Genomic DNA, 27,661 nt, shown 5'->3' with positions numbered 1-27,661 from the left:
TTATAGCCTGGACGCAGCGTGGTTTTGTTAAGGGAAAGTCTTGCCTGACCAATTTGATTGGATACTATGATGCAGTCACAAAAGAACTGGATGCAGGGAATAACTTTGATATTATATACTTGGATCTTAGAAAGGCTTTTGATACTGTTGCACATGGAAGACTGCTACACAAATTGGAGCAGTGTGGCATTGGAGGTAAATTGCTTCTATGGATAAAGGGGTGGTTGAGGGGGAGAAGACAGAAAGTGGTAATCAATGGACACTGCTCATCGTGGACTAATGTTATTAGCGGAGTCCCTCAGGGTTCAGTGTCGGGTCCATTGTTGTTTTCTGTATTTATAAATTATATTCATGATGGTATCTCAAGCTCAATGTCCAAGTTTTCAGACGATAGAAAGGTTGGCAGGGTTGTTAAGGACACTACTGACAGTATGCTGCTGAAATAGGATCTGGAAAGGTAGTAGTAGTAGTGGCATGTGATGCAAGAAAGCAAGTGTATGAGCTTATGCAGCATTAGCCAAAAAAAAAAATTACACCATTCCCTCCAAATGCCTGTCCAGTTCCTCCTTAAATTTATTCAACCTATCAACTTCGACATCAACAGATGGAAGTTTGTACCAGCAATTGACCACCCGCTGGCTAAAGGCAAATTTCCGCACATCTATTCTACATCTGTCTTTTCTTAATTTGAATTTATGCCCCCTTAGGTTCGTAATCTGAACAAGTGGAAGGATCCCATCAGAATTCAGCGTGCTCAACCCATTCAAGGCCTTATGCACCTCAATCAGATCACCGCGCAGGTACCTAGTCTCCAGCCACTGCAATTTGCAGAACTTAAGCCTCTCTTGGATCCCTTCATTCCCCTCATCAATCTTGATGCCCTTCTCTGTACACACTCAAGTAAATCTACAACCTTCCTAAAATGAGACCTCCAGACCTGTACGCAGTACTCAAGGCGTAGCCTGACCATTGCCTTATACAGAGGGACAATCACCTCCTTCTCCCTGCTAGCAAAATTCCTATATATCATTGACAAAACCCCATGACTTGCCCTGGCAGCCTGTCTGCATTGCTCAGAAAACTTCATATCTGACTGCACAATTACTCCCAGGTCTTTTTCATTTTCTACCACCTTAAGTGTAGTTTCTCTGGGGTTACTTCTACCCATATGCAGTACTTTGCATTTGTCAAGGTTAAACTTCAGTTTCCACTTCTTAGCCCATCTGCCCAAATTATCTAGATCCTGTTGCAGTAACACACTGTCATTACTGTCATTAACAACCCTGCCAACCTTTGTATCATCTGCAAACTTTGACATTAAGCCTGATATACCTTCATCAATATCATTGATAAATATACAAAACAACAGTGGATCTAACACCGAACCCTGTGGGACTCCACTAATAACATTAGTCCACGAAGAGCAGCACCTATTGATTACCGCCCTCTGTCTTCTCCCACTTAACCATCCTTTTATCCATTGTAGCAACTTACCCTTAATACCATTCTGCTCCAATTTGTACAATAGTCTTCCGTGCGCAACAGTGTCAAAAGCTTTCATGAAATCCAAATATATGATATCAAAATTATTTTTTGCATACAGTTCCTGTGTAACCACATCATAATATCCTATCAAATTTGTAAGACAAGACTTTCCCTTAACAAACCCATGCTGTGCCTGAATTATTGCTGCAGTCTTGTCTAGATGATCCTGCAATGCATCTTTAACCAGTGACTCCATAATTTTACTCAGAACAGAAGTTAAACTAACTGGTCTGTAATTACTCGTGTCACCATTCGATCCCCCTTTGTGAATTGGGGATACATTTGCACATCTCCAGTCCGTGGGAACCTCCCCTGAGTCCAAGGATGCTCACATAATTATGGCTAAGGGCTTGCTTAGTTGCTTTGCCGCCTCCTTTAATATAACTGGATAGATCCCATCAACCCCAGGTGCTTTTCTTATGTTTAACTTCAACCATTTCTCCACCACTTTGCTTTCAGTTATTACAAAATCATTAAGTATCCTGCTACAATTTGATAAACTTCTGCCATTTTCAAACCTTAATAATTCCTCATGTGTGAATGTAGATGCAAAATACTCATTCAGTTTGTTTGCTATCTGAGCAGGATCATCAACAGTCGAACCATCGATGTCAAGTGGACCAATCAGATTCATCCCCTTCCTTTTAGGTTGAGTAGATGGGCTGAGAGGTGGCAAATGAAGTTTAATATTGACAAATGTAATACATATGGGAAACAGTAACCCCAGAGTAACATATCAACTCTGTGGTACTACACTGAGTGGTAGAGAATGAAAAGGACCTGGGGGTAATTGTGCAGGTAGATATGAAGTTTTCTGAGCAGTGCAGACAGGTGCAAGTGTAGCTCATGGTGTCTTGTCAATGATATGCAGGAATGTTTATAGCAGGGATAAGGAGGTGATTATTCCCTTGTATAAGGCAATGGTCAGGCCACACCTTGATTACTGTATACAGGTCTGGAGGCCTCATTTCAAGAAGGATGTAGAGCTGCTGGAACGAGTACAGAGAAGGGCAACAAGATTAGTGAATGGAACAAAGGGTTGCTCGTATGAAGAAAGGCTTAAGTTTTGCAAATTACAGTGTCTGGAGACTAGGCACCGGCGAGGTGATCTGATAGAGGTGTATAAAGCCTTGAATGGTTTGAGCATGCTCAATGCTGATGGGATTCTTCCTCTTGCTCAGAATAATCACCTGAGAGGGTATAATTTCAAATTGAGGAAAGACAAATGTAGGATAGATGTGCGGAAATTTGACTTTAGCCAGCGGGTAGTTGGTTGCTGGAACAGACTTACATCCAGCTGAGCCTTAAATTTAAGGCTCAGCTGGACAGATATTTCGAACAAACGGAGTGTTTTTTTTTTTTTTTTTTTTTTTGATTGATGCTGCCTCAGCTTGCTTTCTTGCATCATAAGCCTTTACTAATGCTAATGCTATTTTTTTACTATTTTTTCACCCTTCCTTCACACGCCCTAGGTACAGTGCCTAATGGGAAATCCAGCCCTGAGTACCCTGATACAGACTACAGGCAAATAATACATTATACTCCAATGTCAAGATTAATGGTATTAACATATAGAGTTAGCTTTGGGTCACGTAAGAACTAGGCGCCTCCGTAGCCAGGTGGGAAGGAGCAGCAGTGCGTAGCACACGCTTCTTGATTAGACCGAGGTTCGAGCTCGTCACCACCAAATACGGAGGATGCGATAAGGTCAGGGAATGACCACCGCATATCCTGGAGCAATATGGCCTTAGTTGCTAATGCTCCTAAAAACCAAAACAACAACAACAACAACAACACGTAAGAACTTGCCACTACCAACTGTTTATTATATACACAAATTCTTTGAGTGTATTATGGACTTTATCAGTGATGAGATAAACTAGTTCCAATCATATTTTTTGGGTATTATTAGCAAAAGATACTTTGTCACTATGAAAGTGAATTTGGTATTTGATACATTGTGTCATGGTGCATTGTCGTGAAACAATAACTGCTCACCTGGCTCGGCTGTGCCTGGCCTAACATGCTGAATTATTTTCAAGTCTGTCCATCACTCCTGTGTAAAATTCAGAGTTGACTGTTTGTCCTTCTGGTACAAATTCTTTGTGCACAACTTGCAAACCAAAAAAAAAATTAATAATGCCAACATATTTTGATTTGAGGCTTTTGGAACTGGAGTTTCCTCAGCCTTGCCAAATTTTCTCCAACCCATGCAGCTGATTGTCTTTTTGTTTCAAGTTCATACTCCAAGCAGGATTTGCACCAGTTATTATTTTTTTAAAAAAAAAAGTCTGGTTCACTGTTTGCCATCTCAATCAAACCTTGGCATGCAGCAACACATTCCTCCTTCTCTTTCACTTTCAGTGCATGCAGTACAAAGTGCAAGCACACTTTTATTTTTTCAAGTCTTTGACAACAGTGGAACACACAGTATCCTTGCTAATGTGAAGCTGGTCCAATATCATTCAGAGGGGCAGGCACACCACATCTTCCATTAGCAGCTGCCACTCTTTTTCAGTGGGTAAATCTGTACAAGAGTGGGATGGCCGAACACTCCAAGCGTTGCCCTGAACATCTTCCATCCTTTATTGAACCACCCATACCAGCAAAAAATAATAGATTGTGATAGTGCTTCATGTCCATAAGCTGTGCACACCATTGCATCTGTTTTGGTTGCACTTTTCCAGCTTTTAAACAATTTTATTGTCACTCTGTCCCTGAACCCATGATGACTTGATTCTACTGCATCAACTTAAAACATTACTTTCCAGTAGAATGCCTTTGGGCACTGATGAAACTTGGGACAGAGCCAGTTCAGACTTGATAGCAAATAGTTTCAACAGCAGCCAATGTATGGCACTAATAATATCATTAAAAAAAAATAAAAATAAATCAGTCCAAAAACTTTTCAGACATATCTTGCATATCATTGTTTATAATTTTGTTTTTTAAATTTTATAATTACATCCACACACATTCACTTTTTTATTTTTTATGTAGTCATAAGTTTTTATTGTGTGTTGTCTAGCACTTTTGTTTATATATATTTTTTGATGCAGTAACCAATTTCTAATTTACCTATGACTTATAATAAAGTATGTGTATTGTCCAACTGAAAACCAGTAATGAAGGTTTATTGAAAATTAAAAATGGGGTAATACAGGTAAAACTATTGGTTTCTTTCTCAACTGTTAAACACATAAAAATATATAAAAAATGTTACAATGGAATGAAGAACGTGCTGGGCATGGTCATGCCAGACAAACAAAGAGCATGCACAAGGTTTGCACACATAATGCTAGGCATGTTCGGTATCTCCGTAGCCAGGTGGGTAGGAGCTTAAGCGCGTAACACATGCTTCTTGATTAGACCGGGGTTCGAGTCCATGACCACCAAATATGCAGGATGCGGAAAGGTCAGGGAATGACCACCGCATATCCCCTGGAGCAATATGGCCTTAGTTGCTAATGCTCCTAAAAACCAAATAACAAACAAGCACAAGGTTTGCACACATAATGCTAGGCATGTTCGGTGCCTCCGTAGCCAGGTGGGTAGGAGATGCAGCGCATAGCACATGCTTCTTGATTAGACCGGGGTTCAAGACAGTGACCACCAAATACAGAGAATGCAGAAATGTCAGGGATTGACCACCGCATATCCTCGGAGCAATATGGCCTTACTTGCTAATGCTCCTAAAAACCAAATAACAACAACAGCTATGCACGTTCACTGGGCAGAATCATGTAAATGTTGCTGAGAATGTAGAGTGCACGTGTGAGGTGTATGCAAATGTTTGTCACATCAAGACAACTGCCTCTATGATTGAGTGCATGCGCACGCCTCTGTTGCGATTGAGGATACTATGGTAACTGGATTTGTGAAGTGACTTGAGCTGCAACCATTCATGGTAGCAACATGAGTGGTCAATGATTTCAGTATCACTCCACGGATTTAGATTGTACTGTGGGGACCAATAGTGTTCTGCAACCGCAGAGTGCTCGGAGTCAGCAGTCCGGATGACCTTCTCATGCTCTAAGATGCAGTCCTGTAGTCTCCTGGCAGTTTCCCCCACATAGGAGCTGCCACGATCATGGCACGTGATATGGTATATCGAGCTGCTTCGTAAAAACATGATGGGTGTTTTCGCCCTTGAGATAAGATTGTAATTTTCTACTGGGAAGCCACAAGCGCTTTATCCAGTACCTATGTTGGAGCTTAGAAAGGCATTCTGAAATGTCTGGCTAATATGGGATGTAGGAGGTAGAGATCATCTCATCAGTATGGGCAGTGGGCCTAGGACATACGGCAAGCTCATGAGCTTGAAAATTGCATTTGTCTAGAGCATAAGCAGGATAGACACAGTTTCTAAGGTTGGCCTTTATTTTCGAAACTTCACTATGTCTCTCATCCACGAATAGCATTCAATGGAAGAAAGTAATTAATATTCAAGAGGAAAAGAACCAAACCTTGAGGCACACCAGCATTAGTGGAGAAGTTAAAGACAAAGAGCCATCTACCATCACCCTCAGTGAGCGATCAGAGAGAAAAACTGGATAACCAATTACAAAAAACAGTTGGCAAGCCACAAGATGGAAACTTGTTTAGAAGACCTTTATCCCAAACACAATCGAAAGGCTTGAGATGTCAAGAGCAACTGGTTGTGTTTCACCAAACTTTTCCATTGAATTTTTCCATAAATGGGTAACGTAAGCCAGAATATCGCCAGTGGATCAACACTGACCGAATCCATATTGGTGATTGTTGATCAGACGGAAGGTTTCTAGGTTGTTTAAGAGTTGGTTAATTGATTTCTCCATTACTTTAGAAAGAGTAGAAGTAATTGCAATGGGACGATAATCAGATGGGAGGGATTTGTCACCCTTTTTAGGAACTGGCTGGATATGAGCAAATTTCCAAGCAGATGGAAAAACACCTTTGGAATAAGAAAGTGAAAAAAGGCAGCAAAGAATAGTAGAAAGTTCAGGAGCACAGGTTTTGAGAACAAGTCGAGAAATACCATCGGGACCTGGAGCTTTCTTAGCATCAAGATTCGTCAAAATCCTTCTGACATCCTTTTGACAGAAGACCACAGGAGGCATTGAATGGAGCATGTTGGGAATGGTGGGAGGTGTTTTACCAAGATCATTAATACATGAGTTGGAAGAAAAATGGGATGCTAGCATGTCAACTTTATCCTTGGCTGAAGTGACAACAGAACCATCTGGTTTTGACAAAGGTGGGAGCAGAGATGGGCAAAAGTTGCAGCCAATAGCTTTGTCAAGAGATTAGAATGCTTGGCTACCATAAGGGCAATCGATGAAACAAACTAAACATTTATTCTCCTTTTTTTATAATGCTGCTTATTTCCAATTTGCAAACATCTGTTCTAGTTTTTACTTGAATTTTAATTCTGGTTGATTTTTTTTTTTTTTTTTAATTTGGAGTCTTGAAATGTCCTGGTTAATCCGATCCTGGTAAATTGAGAGTCTGCTTTATATGATATCAGAATTATGTTTTGCCTCTAGTTCCTTTGTAACCATATCATAGTATCCAATCAAATTTTTCAGACAAGACTTTCTCTTAAAAAAACCATGCTGTGTCTGAATTATTGCTGCAGTCTTGTCTAGATGATCCTGCAATGCATCTTTAATATCAATGACCCCATTATTTTACTCGGAACAGAAGTTAAACTAACTTGTCTGTAATTACTTGTCACCCTTCGATCCCCCTTTGTGAATTGAGGATACATTTGCACATCTCCAGTATGTGGGGACCTCCCATGAATCCAAGGATGCTCTCATAATTATGGTTAAGGTATTGCTTAGTTCCTTTGACCCCTCCTTTAATATAACTGGATAGATTCCATCCACCCCAGGTGCCTTTCTTAGGTTTAACTTCGTAATTTCTCCTCCACTTTGCTCTGTTATTACAAAATCATTAAGCACATTGTTACAATTTGATAATTTGTACAATTTCCATCTGTATGCAAAATGCTCATTCAGATTATCAGCTATATGGGCAGGATCATCAACATCGAACTATTGATATCAAGTGGACCAATCTGATTCATCCCCTTCCTTTTAGAGTTTGTATAAGTAAGGAAGTCCTTGCTGTTTTTCTTAGCATCCTTTTCCATGGATTTGTCATAATCTGCCTTTGCTCGTCTAATCTCCTTTGTGAATTGATTACAGACTAGTTTATATCTGTCATAGACTTTTGTGTCACCTGATAATTTATATGCATCCCATGCATTGAATTTTTCTTCTCTGCCACGAGTCTCATTAGTTCATCTGACATCCATTTAGGCCTAAACCTTGAACAATATTTCTTAATCGGTATGTAAAGCCTAGTAGCTTCCATGATTAATTAATTGAATGCTTCCCATTTTGGCGCCTCCGTAGCCAGGTGGGAAGGAGCAGCAGTGTGTAGCACACGTTTCTTGATTAGACCGGGGTTTTTACCCGTCACCACCAAATACGGAGGATGCGGAAAGTTCAGGGAATGACCACCGCATATCCCGGAGCAATATGCTCTTAGTTGCTAATGCTCCTAAAAACCAAATAACAAACAAACAAACAAGCTTCCCATTTAGAATTTGCTGATGGCAGCATCATAAGTTTGTCCCACTGTACAGAATTTATAAACTGTCTGAGATCACTGTAGTCACCTTTATGGAAGCTTGTTTGTTTTTGTTATTTGGTTTTTAGGAGCATTAGCAACCAAGGCCATATTGCTCTGGGGATATGCGGTGGTCATTCCCTGACCTTTCAGCATCCTCCGTATTTGGTGGTCACGAGCTCGAATCCTGGTCTAAGCGAAGTGGTGGTATTGCACCGATTGATGAGAGTAAACTCAAGAAGCATGTGCTACGCACTGCTACTCCTGCCCACCTGGCTATGGAGGCACCTTTACGGATGCAAAAACCTTTCCATTTACCCCCGATGGTATTTATATATTTTAGCAAATCCCACATCAGTACACTGTGATCACTGCGACCTAGTGGTTCCTTTATCTGCAAATTTTCAATGCACGAATAATCACTGCTGATAACCAGATCAAGGGTAGTACCCTCTCTGTTTGCCTCTCGAACATGCTGCTGCAGAAAATAATCATCTAATAAATCCACAAAAGTCTTGCTAGTGTGTAAGTGACCAATCCACAAGTTCCAGCCAACATCTGGGAAGTTAAAATCTCCCATTATAACACATTATAATTTACTGGCCATTTCTATTTCTCTGTACAATTGTTTGTTGCAATCATTAGAGTCATTAGGCCTATAACACACTCCTACTCTCATATATACTTTCCCAGTGCTTAAATCACATCAAACTGACTCAATTGCACTGTCCATCTATGTCAACTGGGTGCACTTACGTAGATTTTATTCTAAATTAACAGCATAACCCCTCCTTCCTTCTTATCCTGTCTATTCTTTCTTTACACATTGTACTCCTCAAATTCCATTTCTTCATTCCTAATATCTTTGGGATGCCACATCTCTGATATCTCAACAATATGGTGTCTTGACCAGCACTTGAAATTCATCAAATTTATTTACTATACTGCTAGCATTGGTGTACATGCAAGTATACATGCACCTATTCTTATTCTTAGTTACCCTAATACAGCCCATGCATCTATTTGTTTCATGATTACTGCCATCAGTCCCTGAAACCCCCAGCACCCTGCCCTCCGCTGGTTATTCTAATAGAAGTAGTGCAAGAATCAGCTTCGCTTCTGCCTGCGGCTACTGTTAACCTTTTATTCTGTGAATCCTACCAAGATGGCAGTTTATCGATCCACCTAATGCTGCCTCGACAGCATCAGCAAACACTTTTGCACACCTTCTATTTAAATGTATCCCCTCCCCAGAAGCAGTCTCTACTGTTAACAAGCACAGACCACGCTGAAAAAAATTCTACTACATGAGTTTTCCAGAATCCCTCCAGGGCCGAATTGATTGAAAAGGCTCTCATCATATTCTCCCTCCTATCGTGTCTGGGCTGAATTGCAGACACTTTCAAATTTAACCCTAACTCACGACTTTTTTTTTCAACATTGACCTGTACTTGTTAAGTAAATCTTCAGGTCTCCTACTCTTAATGTCATTTGTGCCAACATGTACAACAATATCACTATTTATTCCCTTAAAAGATAATATCTGCTCTACATCATCAACTTTTGCCCCTGGCAGACATACCCTGGTCCTATATCATCTATCCTTTATACACAATATATAACCTGTCTCCCTGACAATAGAGTCACAGACAATAACTAATCTTGTGGGACCAGTGCATTCTGCCCTGGAGATTGCTACTGTGAGCTCTGACATTGAGTTGGGCAGCTCACATTAATTTCTTTGTGGGCATCTACCCCACACCTCAGGCTCTCTTAGACACCCATCAGAACGCTGAGTTGGCACCTAATTTCTAGACACTCTGCACCTAGCACACATAAAGACATCTTCCTTGACTAGATCATGTTCTGTTCCAGAGAGTTCGACAAACATTTCACAAGTTGTAAATTTTTTTAGGCTGTGATGAATTTGAGAATCACCCTCCCTCAGTTTCTCCCTTGAATCACAGCACTTCTCACACATTGTGCCCATTGCTTTGCTGCTCTAGTCTGGGGCATGATATTGAAAATTAATAAAATCAATAAAATGAATTTATTAATTATCAATACTACACTATCTAATAGAATCCTAAATGCAGTGATACATATTACACTATCTGGTTTTACGTTAGAGCTACCTATTTACCACAATTAAAAATTTATATTTGGCTTCAAGATTTGAACAAAACAATTTTTTTATGTATATTAAGTAGTAGCCTACAAAAACTTTATCTAAATTATAAATAAAAATAACCAGCAGAACTAGAACTATAAAGCTACTTATAAAGTACAATATAATATAACAATTAAGTAAATAAAACGGCAAACACATTGCTTATTTGGAGCCTGTAATTAAGAGCTGCAATTTGTAAAGGGAGTCAGTGCCCTCTCTGACATTAATGATAATTAAAGTATTGCTTTTTATTGTAGTGTAATTTGTGTGACATACTATTAATGCTTAATTTGTGGACACTAATGACAGTACGCTGCTGCAAAAGACCTAGAGAAGTTGAGCAGATGGGCTGAGAGGTGGCAAATGAAGTTAACATTGACAAATGTAAATACTACATATGGGAAGCAGTAACCCCAGAGTGACGTATCAAGTCTGTGGTACTACACTGACAGTGGTAGAGAACGAAAAGGACCCGGGGTAATTGTGCAGGCAGATATGAAGTTTTCTGAGCAGTGCAGATGGACTTCAAGAGTAGCTCATGTTGTCTTGTCAATGATATACAGGAATTTTTCTAGCAGGGATAAGGAGGTGATTATCCCCTTGTATAAGGCAGTGGTCAGGCCACACCTTGAGTACTGTATACAGGTGTGGAGGTCTCATTTTAAGAAGGATGTAGAGCTGTTGGAATGAGTACACTGAAGGGCAACAAGATTAGTGAAGGGAACAAAATTAGTGAAGGGAACAAAGGGTTGCACTTACGAAGAAAGGCTTAAATTTTGCAAAAAACAGTTTCTGGAGACTAGGCACCTGTGAGGTGATCTGACTGAGGTGTATAAAGCCTTAAATGGTTTGAGCATGCTCAATGCTGATGGGATTCTTCCTCTATCTCCTGAGAGGGCATAAATTCAAATTGAGGAAAGACAGATGTAGGATAGATGTGTGGAAGTTTGCCTTTAGCCAATGAGTAGTTGGCTGGTGGAAAAGACTTCCATCCGTTGTTGTGGAATTTGATAGCCTAAATAAATTTAAGGCTGAGCTGGACAGGTATTTGGAACGAACGTAGAGATGAAATGGGAGCGTTTTTTTTTGGCTGATGCTGCTTAAGCTTGCTTTCTTGCATTATATGCCTCTACTAATGCTAATGGTAAAAATGTAAATACATGGGTTTTAAATTCAGGAAAGTGGTCTATAACCCTATAACTCTTTAAGATGCTACCTAGCCTACGTTAAATGGGCAGATAACACAGCAAGGATGAAAAGCGGAACTATGGGGTACTTTAAAAGATGCACTCAGTGAAGCCACAAATACTATTAAAGAAATGAGAGAATGAATCAGAAAAGATCACTCTGTAATGGATATTGGAAATTTTTAGCTACTTTTGAGTGCAAAAGCAAGTAAGGTTCCTGGGATTGATGGCTTATACCTAGTAATTGGTGGGGGGAAAGAGAGAGAGAGAGGGCATCGATTATTATGATTAATTATAAGCACATTACTGAATTCAGGGAAGATTCCCTATTATTATAGAGGTGCCAATGTGTCACTTCCCCATACAAGTGATTCTGTGAGCAAAGTGAATAGCTACAGACTAATCAGTTGGGCTTCGGTGATAGGGAAGATCATGGAAACGATGGCTAAGAAGGCAATAAGTCATAGCTGCTACATTTTAATGTTGTAAAATTATTTTACACTTTGGAAATAACAGCACCATAATAACTTATACAACTAGTTGAAGTTGAGTTAGAGACAGTAGGGGTTGGGGAGGCATTTGGTGGTTATGATCCAAGCAGACTTCATGTGTATACAGATGGCATGGAGAGAGAGAGTTTTTGTGTGTGTAAATTCATAATCCCACTGTATAAGCAAAGCAATGGGTTGGCTCTATTTGGAATATTCTATATGGATATGGAGACTGAACTAAACATCGAACTTCTTGAAAAGGTGTGGAGTGTGGCAAAAAGGTGCTAGTATGAGGAAATACTTTGAATATTTGGCTACAGAACTTGGTGCTTTGTAACTATACTTTATTCCTAACATTGGTTAGTTGCTGAAAATACAGTGGTACTCTAGTAACTGACTATTGAGAGCTTTACTCAATAATATATATATATATATATATATATATATATATATATATAGAGTGATGGCTAAGGGAAATTCAAAACTCAAATGAATCAGTACCCAGTTGAAAATGAAAAATACTTTCTTACTGAAACATGTAAGAAAATACTTATTTCTTTTTTTATTAATTTTTTTTTTTTTCTGGTGCACTTAAAGCCTAAGGCAGTAGTGGTGAACCAAGTGGCATACATAGGAAGATGTACACACATGTGACCACTTATAAGTGGTGTATATTATGAAAGAAGCATGTTTTCAAGACATTTCTTTCTGTCTGCATCTAACACTGACAACTCTTAAGATAATTGAGCATAAAATTATGCAACAAATTGATAATTAGAAACTTTCAAGTATTATTACATTGAATATCAGTTATTTTAATTTAATCATTATTTTTAATGTGTTTTTTTTCCTATGGCACTCAGGCCAGAAAAGCTTTGCTATCTAGGACTTCCTTGAACAAACAGCTAGTATTGATACTCATTCTGGCTTCTTCTTCTTCTAACATATTTCTGTTGTACAGGGAGACCCATGAGATTTATTTTATATGTCCGAGCCAGTATACTTGAACTGGGGAATTTCTGTCACAATGCATAATATTTGTGGAAGAATGTCCAAACAATTCATGTCATCTTATCTTGTGAGCTGCAACCTAAATCCTATTTCCCTCCCCCACTATCTTTAAATTGATTCATGGAGGAAATGGCAGGAATGTCATTCCTGCCATTGAGAAGTCTGCAAGTTCTCTTCAGTGGCATGGCGCCTCTGTAGCCAGGTGGGAAGGAGCAGCAGTGCGTAGCACACGCTTCTTGATTAGACCGGGGTTCGAGCCCGTCATGACCAAATACAGAGGATGCGGAAAGGCAGGGAATGACCACTGCATATCCGGCAGCAATATGGCCTTAGTTGCTAATGCTCCTAAAAACCAAATAACAACAAATAAAAAAATAACTTCAGTGGCAGGAATTTCTACCCATTAAAATTTCCTGACTCTCTTCAGTAAAATAGTACTCGTTTGCCCACAAGTGTGGTGCTGATGCCAAGCAATTAAAGGACACTATGAATTCATAATTAAAAAGAAATGGATTTGGATTACTTTGGATTTCACAATTATTGTGGAAATTGACCAAATGAATTGAGGAAGGTGTAATTGTAGGATACTACAGCTTGTGTTTGTTTTTGCATCAGAGCAAGAGTAACTAGGGTCACGAAGTACCAATATATACAGGAACTCCCTGTCTTATGTAAGGGCTGCATAAGTCGGATTTTACATGTCAGAATTTCCCCATGCTTGTGCAGCACTCACAACTGTGCTCGCTGAATTGATTGAATTAAAAAAGAAATGTTCGACGAACATGTAAATAGAATTATTTATTGTATTTATTGTATTTATTCAATGTTTTATCTCATGTGCAGAAAAAATTACAAAAGCGTGCAATTTAAAAAAATTTTGAAATTATAAAATTACAAAAAAAAAAGGAGACGGGCATAAGGTCAATAAGTTTTACCTCTCGAGCATCGTTGCCAGAATCAACGTCTTCAGTTGATATGAATGCTGCCGCCGAGGTTGACGGCTGTGGAAATTTAGAAGAGGTCATCTGCTCAACCTTATGAAAGAACATATTAATGGATGACTGGATGGTGGCTTTTTTATTTTCATCATAGATTTCTTTGTAGCAAGCAACATTACATTCACCCCTTTGTTAACTTTTAAGAATCGTTCGCTGTCAGGATCCATCTTCTCAAATCTCGCCATTGCCATCTCTCTGGTGATGAAGCATCTCGGCTCCTCATTTGGTTCACCTTGAGCTTCATCAGCATTTTCTTCTTTCACTATCGCTGCCTGAAAGTCAATAAGTTCTTTGTTAGATAATTCCTTCTCTTTTTCCTCTATTAACTCCTCCATGTCTTTGGCAACTACCTCCAACTGAAGTAGCTCTGCAAACTTTACAATCTTATCTGTAACCTCTTTGTATGATTTGTCTTGTTCAAATCTTTTGAAGCCTTTTACGTGCCGTGGGCATATTTTCTTTCGTGTGCCATTTACACAACTTTTAGTAATTTCTGTCCAGGTCTTATTAATGTTTAAGATGGCATGGTTAATATTGTAAGATTTCCAATAGTCTCTTAATGTAAAATTTTTCTTACCGTCTAGTGCAAACAATGCCTGAGCAAATGTTTTGCTTAAATAGTATGCTTTTAAATTCGAAATAACACCCTGATCCATATGTTGGATGAGTGAAGTCATGTTTGGCGGTAGAAGTATGACTCTCACATTCAAATTGAAATCATCTAGATGCATAGGGTGTCCAGGAGCATTATCTAATAGAAGCAAAATCTTGAAAGGAACATCGTTGTCTTTACAGTATTTTTCAACCTCTGGAATGAAGCAGCATTTAAACCAATCCTCGAAGAGAGATATTGTTATCCATGCTCTCTGGTTCAATCGGAAATGCATGGGTAGGGTGGCTTAATTGATGTCCTTAAATGCACAAGGATTTCCAGAATGGTACACAAGCAGTGGTTTTAATCTGTAATCTCCTGCTGCCTTAGTCCCAAGCAAGAGCATGGCCCTATCTTTTGAAGCCTTGAAACCTGGCATTGTCTTTTTATTTTTGGTAATGTATGTTCGATCCGGCATTTTTTTCCAATACCGAGCAGTCTTGTCAATGTTAAAAATTTACTGCATTGAATTTTTAATAATTTTTATTAATTATTAAAAATTATTAAATTTTTAATAATTAATTAATAATTCATTAATAATTTTTTCCAACACATCATAAAATTTCTCTGCAGCTGCAAAATCTGCACTGGCAACTTCACCTCATACTTTAATGTTTTGGAAACCAGCGTGATGCTTGAACCTATTAAACCACCTGTTGCTTTCCAGAAACTTGGGTTGGGGTTCGCCGTACCTTAATATCTTCATAAGTACTTATTGCTTTTGTTTGAATGGTCATTAGACTCTGGGGCAATTGCTTCTGAATCTGATTTTCCATCCATATTATTAACAGCTGTTTCACTTTCGATATAGTACCTGTATGCTGTTTTGCAATCAGTGTTGATCTTAAGTGTCTTGATCCTTTGACATGTTCTTTTATACGCACACTGTCCTTTAAAATAATATTCAGCGAGACCTAATTCCATGCAATAGATGACAAACTTTGTCCTACTTCGTACTCCTTAATCATTTTCATCTTCATTTCTAAATCAATTTTGTTTCGTTTCCTGGCACTACCACCACTTGCACTTTTCATTGATTGCTTTCCCTTCATCATTGTAATATGTAAATAGGAATGAAGAGGAGAAGTTTCTGAAAATTCGTTTTTTATATGATTGAAGATTTCAGTGAAGTGGAACACATTTCACCCTAATAGCGTAAAAACCCACACAATTGCAGTTATCGGTATTATCACAAATGCAATAAGATTGTGTTTACTACTCATTTGTAATTAGATGCACTAACAGAAAAACCTAATAAACCAGAAAGTGTAAATTGTTTTTACAGTGATGTTTTCCAGAAATGTGCTTTAGAAAAATATCACAAAGGAATTCAAAATTGATCCTTATAACAGAAAATATGATAATGATGAAAATGTAGTGCAATTTCCATTGTAAATACTTTTTAGAAAGATAAACAGCTTAATAATATAGTGAAATTTTTAACTTCCAAGGACTTGGAACGAATTACAAAAAAAAAAAAAAAAAAAAAAAAGAACAATGTGTTATTGGGTTCAGATTACGATATTTTCCCGATACCTCCGTTTATTCCTGTGGGATGCTAAATACGTTTCCACAATTTTTTTTAAGTTTGCACCGGCCGGCGAAAACGTATGTAAAGTCGAATTTCCGTAAGTAGAATAATACGTGAGTTGGTGATTTCCTGTATTTTATCTCTAAATTATGTGCATTCTACGGTCAATTTGCTATTTTGGGATGAGAAATATGATTTTTTTTTTTTGTTTTTTTCACTATCCCTTTGCTGAATATTTTTAGCATCCCTGTTTTCTGATTAATTGCTATTAATATCACATTATTTTAGTTGGATTGGTAATTATTTTTCCGTAATATTGCTATTAATTTTATTTTTTAATTGTAGGATGGCCAAAGTTGAATTGGTTTATCACAGAACATTTAAGTAAACCCCCAAAAGATTGGATACCACCACCTAGGTTAACTGAAGAAACCCCTGCTTACATAGAGGTATGTATTTAGAAATGCACTTCTGATTATTGACAACAAGTTTGGCAAATAAGTGTGTAGATATTCAGTGTTTCTTAATTAAGTATATTCTTTTTTGAAAATGACAGTAGAAGACAAATGAATTCAAAAATCTGTAATCAAGATGATGTGTGCTGACCATTTAATCAGAAGAGGTTACCGCTACCATTCATCCTTTATTCCTTTTTCTAATGACTCTTTCTGCTCCTACTGTTGTGGGCAGCATGCCACACAGAACATATATTAACAACTTCATCCCATATGTGCCTCTGGGGCTAAGGCCCATATGCACTACGCCATGCAGAACAGGAAAAGTAAAACTAGCCATTTCAATGATTAGCATTAGCATTAGTAGAGGCATACGATGCAACAAAGAAAGCTTATACAACATCAGCCAAAAAAGGAGAAAAAAAAAAAAAAAAAACCCTTCCCATTTCACCCATCCATTCGCTCCAAATGTTTGTCTAGTTCTGCCTTGAATTTATTTAAGCTGTCAACTTCTACAATGACAGATGGAAGTTCCAGCAATCAACCACCCACTGGCTAAAGGCAAATTTCCGTGCATCTATTCTATAACTGCCTTTCCTCGAATTGAATCTATATCCCCTCAGGTGATTAAACTGGGCAATAGGAAGAATCCCAACAACAGTGATGGTATTCTTAGGTATGGAAGAATAAACTTATACAGTCAAAGACATGCTTGTATGTTGCTGATCCATGGATGTTGTCAGTCCAGTGCAGTGCAGCAATATGCACACAGGTATTCCACTTGAATCATACCAAATCCATCACTTTTTTTTGACATTTTAAGGCCATCAGCATTACACAAAAGTATAGTAGGTTACAGAGAGAGAGAGAGAGAGAGAGAGAGAGAGAGAGAGAGAGAGAGAGAGAGAGAGAGAGAGAGAGAGAGAGAGAGAGATTCCAAAACATTGTGCACAATGATTAAAGTATGTCAGATGTATTGTAATATCTTGTTGTTATGTAAAATCTTCATATTAGCATTAGCATTAGTAAAGGCATATGATGCAAGAAAGCAAACTTATGCAGCATCAGCCAGAAAAAAAAAAAGAAAAAAAAACTTCCGCTTCACCCCTCCGTTCGTTCGAAATACCTGTCCAGCTGAGCCTTAAATTTATTTAGGCTATCAACTTCCACAACAAGGGATGGAAGTCTGTTCCACCAACCAACTACCCGCTGGCTAAAGGCAAATTTCCGTACATCTAGCCTACATCTGTTTTTCCTCAATTTGAATTTATGCCCTCTCAGGTAATTATTCTGAGCAAGAGGCAGAATCCCAGTAGCATTGAGCATGCTCAAACCATTCAAGGCTTTATACACCTCTATCAGATCACCTCGCTGGTGCCTAGTCTCCAGACACTGTAATTTGCAAAATTTAAGCCTTTCTTCGCAAGAGCAACCCTTTGTTCCGTTCACTAACCTTGTTGCCCTTCTCTGCATTCGTTCCAGCAGCTCAACATCCTTCTTGAAATGAGGCCTCCAGACCTGTATACAGTACTCTAGGTGTGGTCTGACCATTGCCTTAAACAAGGGAATAATCACCTCCTTATCCCTGCTAGAAAAATTCCTGTATATCATTGATAAGACACCATGAGCTACTCTTGCAGCCCGTCTGCACTCCTCAGAGAACTTCATATCTGCCTGCACAATTACTCCCAGGTCCTTTTCATTCTCTACCATTGTCAGTGTAGTACCACAGAGTTGATACGTTGCTCTGGGGTTGCTGTTTCCTATATGTAGTACTTTACATTTGTCAATGTTAAACTTCATTTGCCACCTCTCAGCCCATCTGCTCAACATTTCCAGATCCTTTTGCAGCAGCATAGTGTCAGTTGTGTCCTTGACAACCCTGCCATCCTTCGTATCATCTGCAAACTTGGACATTAAGCTTGATATACCATCATCAATATTATTTATAAATACAGAAAACAGTAATGGACCCAACATTGAACACTGAAGGACTCCACTAATAACATTAGTCCACGATGAGCAGTGTCCATTAAATACCACTCTCTGTCTTCTCCCCCTCAACCACCTCTTTATCCATAGCAGAAATTTGCCTGCAATGCCACACTGCTCCAATTTGTGCAGCAGTCTTCCCTGTGCAACAGTATCAAAAGCCTTTCTAAGATCCAAGTATATAATATCAAAGTTATTCCCTGCATCCAGTTCTTTTGTGACTGCATCATAGTATCCAATCAAATTGGTCAGGCAAGACTTCCCCTTAACAAAACCATGCTGTGTCCTAGCTATAACTGAAGTCTTGTCTAGATGATCCTGCAGTGCTCCTTTAACCAGTGCCTCAATTAATTTTCCTGGAACAGAAGTTAAACTCACAGGTCTATAATTACTTGTGTCAGCCTTTGATCCTCCTTTGTGAATTGGGGTCACATTTGCACATCTCCGGTCTTTTTTTTTTTTTTTTTTTTTTTTTTATGAAAACCCCAAACACGAAAGGTATCAAAACCTATAGTACTTAGTACCATGCATGGGTTGGAGGAGAAGTATGGGGGGAGGGGGATGCCGGAAACTTTGCTCCAGAGACTAAACATGGGTTTCACCACTTCAAGCCTCCAATAAGCAAAGTGGTAGTATTTCACCGGTTGATGAAAGTCATTTTTATGACATTTTATGGCCATCAGCATTATGATATTTTATGTCATAAATTTATATCAAAATTGATTACGTTGATACGTTGCTCTGGGGTTGCTGTTTCCCATATGTAGTACTTTACATTTGTCAATGTTAAACTTCATTTGCCACCTCTCAGCCCATCTGCTCAACCTTTCCAGATCCTGTTGCAGCAGCATAGTGTCAGTGGTGTCCTTGACAGCCCTGCCAACCTTCGTATCATCTGCAAACTTGGACATTAAGCTTGATATACCATCTTGATATACCAAGTAAAGAACCCCTGAGTCCAAGGAAGCTCTCATAATTATGGCTAAGGGTTTGCTTACTTCCTTTGCTGCCTCCTTTAATATAACTGGATAGATCCCATCCACCCCAGGTGCCTTTCTTGTGTTTATCTTCAACAATTTCTCCTCCACTGTATTCTCGGTTATTACAAGATTATCTAGCTTACTGCCAGAGTTGAATACACCTCTCGCATTCCCCTCGCTGAATAACTCCTCATATGTGAATGTCAATGCAAAATATTCATTTAGTTCGTTAGCTACCTGAGCAGGATCATCAACAGGTGAACCATCGATATTAAGTGTACCAATCTGATTCATCCCCTTCCTTCTAGAGTTTATATAAGTAAAGAACTCTTTGATGTTTTTCTTTGCATCCCTTGCCAAAGATTTCTTGTAATCTGCCTTCGCCTGCCTAACCTCCTTTGTAACTTGGTTGCAGATCAACTTATATCTATCATAGGCTTCTATGTCACGTGTCAATTTATATGTATCCCATGCATTTTTCTTCTCTGCCATATGTCTGCCCTATAGAGGTTTTGTCACTTGTTTGGAGAAGTCTGTGTTCGAATCCTGTTGGAAGCCCAAGGAATTCTTGAAGGCTCTTCAATTGGAAACCATAGTTAGCTGATCTCTGGTACAGGAAGTGGTGTTTCCTTCACAATTTATTTGATGAGGGGATGCAATCTTCACAGCATACAAATTGGCTTGTGAACATGCTTAAACAGAATACTCCTCTTTGTAGCACTTTCAAAGTTATCAGCTTGAAAGAGCACTATAAGTAGGAAAGCATTATAAGCAAGACCCCTCACCACTTCACAGAATCGAATCATGGAACCAGAAGAAAATAGTACTAAATCTAAGATAAGATAATGGAATGTGTCAAATAAAATTATATGTAGTAAACCACAGTTTACTACATATAATTTTATTTTTTTATTTATTTATTATTTATTTTTTTTTTGTTTCTTTGGTTGGGAGATGAGCCAGGAGGGAAATATGATTGGGAAAGGATTACTTTCAACAAACTATGCTATATATGTGCAATTGTTGCATTTATTTTTAACATCTTATTTGCATCTCTATATATATATATAAAAGGAAAAAGAAAGGAAGAAAAAGTACACAACAACTATAAGTAATATTTATTATAGTTGTTGGGTACCTTTTAGTGAACTAGAGTGAAGAAATATAGAAAAGGGTAAAGAAACAAAAGAAATTATGGCTTATAAAAAAACAACTTCAAATATAGATAAACATACAAATAAAATAAAAACAGATAAATATTTTGATATCCAATGCACAACTCTTGTGTCATTATTTAAGTCAACCACCAGAGTTGCACAAAAAGACAACAATATAGTGTCTCTGTTTCTAAAGCAAAACACATGCAGTGAATTAAAAAATTAATTAATTTGAAATTTATGAGGTTAAAGCCAAAAGGTAATAAATATGGAGGGGGGAAACATAATGCAAGCATGAGGTTCACAGTTGAGTCGTGTGGGATTCACAGAGTTTAACGAGGGCCTCCTGTCTGTCGAAGATGACCTATATACTCTGGCTGCCTTTCAACTTCAAAAACCAGTGATTAATATTTGTGATCTCATCATGAGTGATAGGTGTTTAGCTATCTACAGAGTTAGTGAAATTTGCAATTTTTATGCAATGTATCAATCTATTTTAGCACAAGATCTTCATCAACATTCTGCTGTTGACCCGCACTTTGTTTCTTCCTTCATTATTGGTGACGAATCATGATTATATGGCTATGACCTAACAAAGGTCCAGATTTCTCAGTTGAAGACTTCGTCTTTTCCAAAGTCCAAAAAAATGTGGCACATGTGCCAAGGACACACGGTAGATAGTTTTATGTGAAACATCCTTCATGTTTCTTTTAGGTATTTTGATTTGCATATATTGATTAAAAAATAAAAGAGCCTTTATATTGTAAATACAGGAAGTCTCCGACTTATGCAAATTCGACTTTACATAAGTTTTTGCCAGCCGGTACAAACTGAAAGAAAACATGGAAACTTATTTTGCATCTGTAGGGATAAATGGAGGTATTGTGAAAATATCGTAACATGAACCCAATAGCACATTTTTTTTTTTTTTTTTTTTTGTAATTAGTTCCAAGGCCTTGGAAGTTGAAAATTTCGCTATATTACTAAGCTATTTATTTCTCTAAAGGATCATATTTATAACAGAAATTGCACTACCTTTTCATCGTTTATCATATGTTCTGTTATAAAGATTAATTTTGAATGTCTTTGTGATATTTTTCTAAAGCATGTTTCTGGAGGTCATGACCATAAAACAATTTGCACTTTCCGATTTATTGAGCTTTTCTGTTAGTGCATCTAATTATAAACAGGTAGGAAACTTGATCTTATTGTATTTGCGATACTACTAATAACTGCAATTGTGTAGGTTTTTATGTTATTATAGTGAAATGTGTTCCCCTTTACTGAAAACTGCAATCATATAAAAAACAAATTTTCAGAAACTTCTCCTCTTCATTCCTGTTTACATATTACAGTGATGAAGGGAAGGGGACCAACAGAAAGAGCAAGTGGGGGTAGTGCCAGGAAATGAAACAAAATTGATTTAGAAATGAAGATGAAAATGATTAAGAAGTACGAAGCATGACAAAGTTTGTCATCTATTGGAAGGGAATTAGGTCTCATTGTTTCAACAGTGAATACTATTTTAAAGGACAGTGCAAGTATAAAAGAACATGTCAAAGGATCAAGGCACTTATGATCAACCGTGATCATAAAACAGCGTTCAGGTGCTATATCGAAGATGGAATAGATGTTAATAAAATGGATGGAAAATCAAATTCAGAACCCAAGTTCATGGCAAGCAACGGGTGGTTGAAGTGGTTCAAGCATCAACTGGTTTCCGAAACATTGAAGTATGTGGTGAAGTCGGCAGTGCTGGTTTTACAGCTTACAGAAATTTTGTGATGTGTTGGAAAAAATTATTAATGAAGGCGGCTATTCAATGCACCATTGCGAGATCACTCTGTATTGGAAAAAAATGCCGGATTGAACATATATTACCAAAAATAAAAAGACAATGCCAGGTTTCAAGGCTTCAAAAGAAAGGGCCATGCTCTTGCTTGGGGCTAATGCAGCAGGAGATTACAGATTAAAGCCACTGCTTGTGTACCATTCTGGAAATCCTCTTGCATTTAAGGCCATCAATAAAGCCACCCTACCTGTGTATTTCTGATCGAACCAGAGAGCATGGATAACAATATCTCTCTTTGAGGATTGGTTTAAATGCTTCTTGATTCCCCGAGGTTAAAAAATATTGTAAAGACAGCGAATTCCTTTCAAAATTTTGCTTCTATTAGATAATACTCCTGGACATCATACGTATTTAGATTATTCAATTCGAACGTGAGAGTCATATTTCTACCGCCAAACAAGACTTCACTCATCCAACCTATGAATCAAGTTGTTATTTTGAATTTAAAAGCTTACTATTTATGCACATTTGCTCAGGCATTGTCTGCAGTAGACATGAGAAAAATTTTACATTAAGAGACTTTTGGAAATTTTACAATATTTACCACACCTCTTAAACATTAATAAGGCCTGGGCAGAAATTACTAAAATTTGTTTAAATGGCGCATGGAAGAAAATATGCCCATGGAACGTAAAACACTTTGAAAGAATTGAACAAGACAAATCATACGAAGAGGTTACAGATAAGATTCTAAAGGTTGCAGAGCTGCTTCAGTTGGAGGTTGCAAAGATGTGAATGAGTTAGAGGAAGAACAGAAGGAATTATCTAACAAAGAACTAATTGACATGCAAGCAGTGATAGCGAAAGAAGAAAATGCTGATGGAGCTCAAGATGAACCAAATGAAGAGCCGAGATGCTTCATCACCAGAGAGATGGCAATGGCGAGGTTTGAGAAGATGAATCCTGACAGCGAATGATTCTTAAAAGTTAACAGAGGGGTGAATGTAATGCTTGCTTGCTACAAAGAAATCTATGATGAAAAGAACCAAATACGGAGGGTGCGGAAAGGTCAAGGAATGACTACTGCATATCCCCGGAGCAATATGGCCTTAGTTGCTAATGCTCCTAAAAACCAAATAACAAACAACCAAATGATGAAAAGAAAAGCTACCTTTCAGTCATCCATTAATGTTCTTTTATAACGTTGAGTGGCCGACCCCCTTCTAAATCTCAAAGCCATCAACCTCTGCAGCGACATAGTTATCAGCCGAAGATGTCAATTCTGGCAACGATGCCCGAGGGGTAAAACTTACTGACATTATGCCTGTCTCCTCCCTTTTTTTGTAATTTTATAATTTTGAAATTTTTTTAAATTGCACGCTTTTGTAATATTTCCTGCACATGAGAAAAAAAATTGAATAAATACAATAAATATTACTATTTACATGTTCGTCAAACATTTCTTTTTTGATTAAATCAATTCAGCGAGTGCTGCACAAGCATGGAGGAAATTCATTAAGAGTAAATCTGCAGATTTACTCAAACAAGTACAGGTCAATGTTGAAAAAAAAGTCACGAGTTAGGGTTGAATGTGAAGGTGTCTGCAATTCTGCCCAGACACGATAGGAAGGAGTATATGATGAGAGCCTTGTCGATCAATTCGGCCCTGCAGAGACTGTGCAAGGCACAAGAGGTAGAATTTTTTTAAGCCTGGTCTGTGCTTGTTGACAGGAGAGACTGCTTCTACAGGGATGGGGTACACTTATATAGAAAGGGTGCAAGAATATTTGCTGATTCTTTCGAGGCAGTGTTAGATGGATTGGAAAACTGCTAGCTTGCAGGGATACACAGACCAAAAGGTTAATAGTGGCCACAGACACAGACAAAACTGATTCTTGCACTGCTTCTATTAGAATGAGCAGCAGCTTGGAAATTAACGCAGTGCAGATTTCCAGGAATGCTGGGATTCATAGTGGAACAAGTAAATACATGGGCTGTGTTAGGGTAACTAAGAGTAGAAACAGGTGCATATATACTTGAATGTACACCAATGCTAGGAGTATAGTTAATAAATTTGATGAGCTTAAAGTGCTAGTCAAGACATCAAAGGCAGATATTGTTGGGATATAAGAGACGTGATGTCACACAGACATAAGCAGAGCAGAATTGAAATTTGGGGAGTACAATGTGTACAGAAAGGATAGACAGGAAGGGAGGAGGGGATATGCTGTTAGTTAAGAAACACATAAAATCTAAGGAAGTGCATCTAATTGATGTTGGTGGACAATGCAATGTTGAGTCTGTTTGGTGTGACATAAGCACTGGGAAAGGAACAATGAGAGTAAGTGTGTGTTATAGGCCTAATGAATCTGATAAGTATAATGTGGAATTGTGCAGAGAAATAGAGTTGGCCAGTAAATCAGAATGTCTTAAAAGGGAGGGGGATTTTAACTTTCTAGATATTGATTCAAACTTGTGGATTGGTCACTTGCACACTGGCCGCCGTCTAGTGTGAACGCACGTTCTCCGCGCTCCTGGATCTTGTTCACGAATATGTGGTAACAGTGTCTACTAGTTTTTGAAAAGTTTACTCCTTAGTATAACAACTACAGTGGATCTCAGGGTGAGAAACTTTTGAATATTTAACGGGAACTTTGCAGATTATTTGCGTTTTTTATCTATATCCTTTGTTGCCAGACCGTACTGGTCACCATGCGGCTGACAGCAGGGCTATAGAGAGGCACCAATTATACTGTGGTTGCCACGCAAATACCCTGCACTTGACTTGGGAGGAATGTGTAGCACTCCCCTCCGGCGCAGGGATTAGTGAATTATCTACCCGTTCAGCTGTGACCTTGACTGCCGCATTGATTGGGGACGGCAATTCCACCTGTGAAACCTTGAACTGTGATAACGTCCAATATCTTCAAACTATGTTAGAGAACAATTTTCGGTGCAATCATGATTTCAGTAACCCCCCCCCCCCCCCGCTGCAATAGACTTACCATGGACAGCTTTTACTTTTGTTCCTGCTTGTATAGTGGAAAAACAGACTTCACCATAAGTTTCTGCGGCTGCGAAAACGCTAGAAGAAAGTAGCACAGGTTCTCCTAGGCTATCTTTACGGTTGTAGGTCCCCCCCCCCTCACGTGACAGTGGGGGATAGACCAAATCGACATCCGTGCGCTATCTGGCTTCAAATTTAGCTACAAACCTGTGGTTGGCACCAAACTTCGTCATTCCTCAACCTCTATCAAACTGTGCAGCAATAATCTGTTATCCGAATATTCCCGATAAACTGATATTTCCAACTAATCTGAGAATATGGATACACCCAGTACAAATCCCACTGAATTGATTTGTAACGTCATTGAACGGTCATCGAGCGCTCAACAAACCACTGATAATACAAAAAGTGACCAACCTGACATTGAAATCACGGATAATTTTGAGGATATCCGGCTGACACCGGTATCCAAAAAGAAACATAGAAAACGGGTAGTTCCCCAATCGGACAGGGAAACCCGCTCGCAAAGTGAGCCTCAAGAGCCCCAGGGATCCCAGGGCCCCATACAAGACAACCGCGAAAAGACGACAAAACAGCAAGAGTCGACTAACATCGACCCAACTCTTCCAGAGGGCACCGTTAATGAGCAGGTATTGGCCCTGCGAGTTGAACTAGAAAATAAACTAAAAGAGTCTTCCAGCCGCATTACCTCAACCCTTCGGGGCGAGATTGTTGGTATCTGGGCAAAGCTTGAGACTATCCTGCGCAACGTTCACCTTGCTTCTGAAAGGAATGAGGCCAAACTCGAGGCATACCTCGAATGTAGGGGCACACAAATGCTACAGCGCGCCCCAACTTTTGCTGATGCGCTGAGGAACACAAAGCCAAATACGAGAACGGACCCGCCACCAAAAAGAAAGACATTACTACCAACACCACACCTGGTAATTCTCAAGCCGGCCACAGCCAATGCACCAAAAACAAGCGAGGAGATTAAGAAGACTGTAATCGCTTCCCTTACCGATGACCTGAGAAACACTAAAATAAAATCCATTCGAAAGACCCGAAATACGGGCATCATCATAGAAACTGACTCGAAGGACGACGCTGATATGATATTAACAAATGCTAAGATACCTACCCTGGGCCTCCTAGCTGAGCCCCCAAGGAAAAAGGCACCCTCAATAGTAATTTATGACATCGACAAGGGTCTGGATCCCAACACCATACGAGATGAATTGTACAGGCGTAACCTAAAACATGCACTCCCAAAAGAGGACCCAGCTAGCCTAATAAAGCCAAAGTACCAAACAAAGTCTAGAAGTGGCACTTCCTTCAACTGGGTTGTAGAACTGGCACATACTGACCCACCACAATCGAGTGTACATAAATTGGGGCTCCCACCGCTACAAGAGCATGTAGCTTTCCCAAAATGCTTCAGATGCTGTCGTTTCGGTCACACGACCCACACGTGCACCCAGACAGAACAGACCTGTGGTCACTGTGCTGATAATGGCCACAGCTATGAAACCTGCCCGAACAAAGCCAATGAATCAATCTGTGCTAACTGTAAAAGCCAGAAACTACCTCATGCCCACTCACTTCGGGATAATAAATGCCCTGTCTACATCAAGGCCAAGAGCACGCTCCAACAACGAATAAATTATGGGGACACTGCATAAACAGTATAACAGCAACAAGATAAAATTCTTGCAAATAAATGCGCAGCGGGCAAAGGCCGTTGTGGGACAACTCCAACGGAAGGCAGATGAGGAAAACATCGATATTCTCTTAATACAAGAACCCTACACTCATTCAAACGAAATAAGGGGATACCCCTTGTCCTACAAAATTGTCCAGGCTCCTGGTGTGACACCCTGGGCGGGGATCGCTGTGAGGAATCCTGACTTGACTGTGATGCAGATATCTCATCTCTGTTCTCCATGGGCCGCCTGTGCCCACATCATCTCCTCTCTGGGCGACTTCTATGCCGTCTCTCTGTACTGCAGGCCGGGAGAGAACATTCTACCTGCAGTCCAGTACCTACAATACGTCTTAACAGAACTGGCGGGTGC

The 27,661-nt window shown here is 39.0% G+C and overlaps 1 protein-coding gene across 2 annotated transcripts in view; it reads left to right on the top strand.

Annotated features, from left to right (window-relative positions):
* LOC150087127 (disco-interacting protein 2-like) overlaps nt 1-27,661 on the top strand; it is a 1,128,863-nt gene that overhangs the window by 410,309 nt on the left and 690,893 nt on the right. For both annotated transcript variants that reach the window (XM_090372979.1, XM_090372978.1), the window contains exon 16: nt 16,549-16,652. In XM_090372979.1, the coding sequence (XP_090229105.1) occupies nt 16,549-16,652 (104 nt within the window). The remainder of the gene's footprint in view (nt 1-16,548; nt 16,653-27,661) is intronic.

The sequence above is a fragment of the Mastigoproctus giganteus genome, chromosome 4, assembly GCF_048544385.1.
Source record: "Mastigoproctus giganteus isolate SK-2022 chromosome 4, ASM4854438v1, whole genome shotgun sequence".
NCBI classification, from domain to species: Eukaryota; Metazoa; Arthropoda; class Arachnida; order Uropygi; family Thelyphonidae; genus Mastigoproctus; species Mastigoproctus giganteus.
This window is presented reverse-complemented; position numbering and strand designations above follow the sequence as displayed.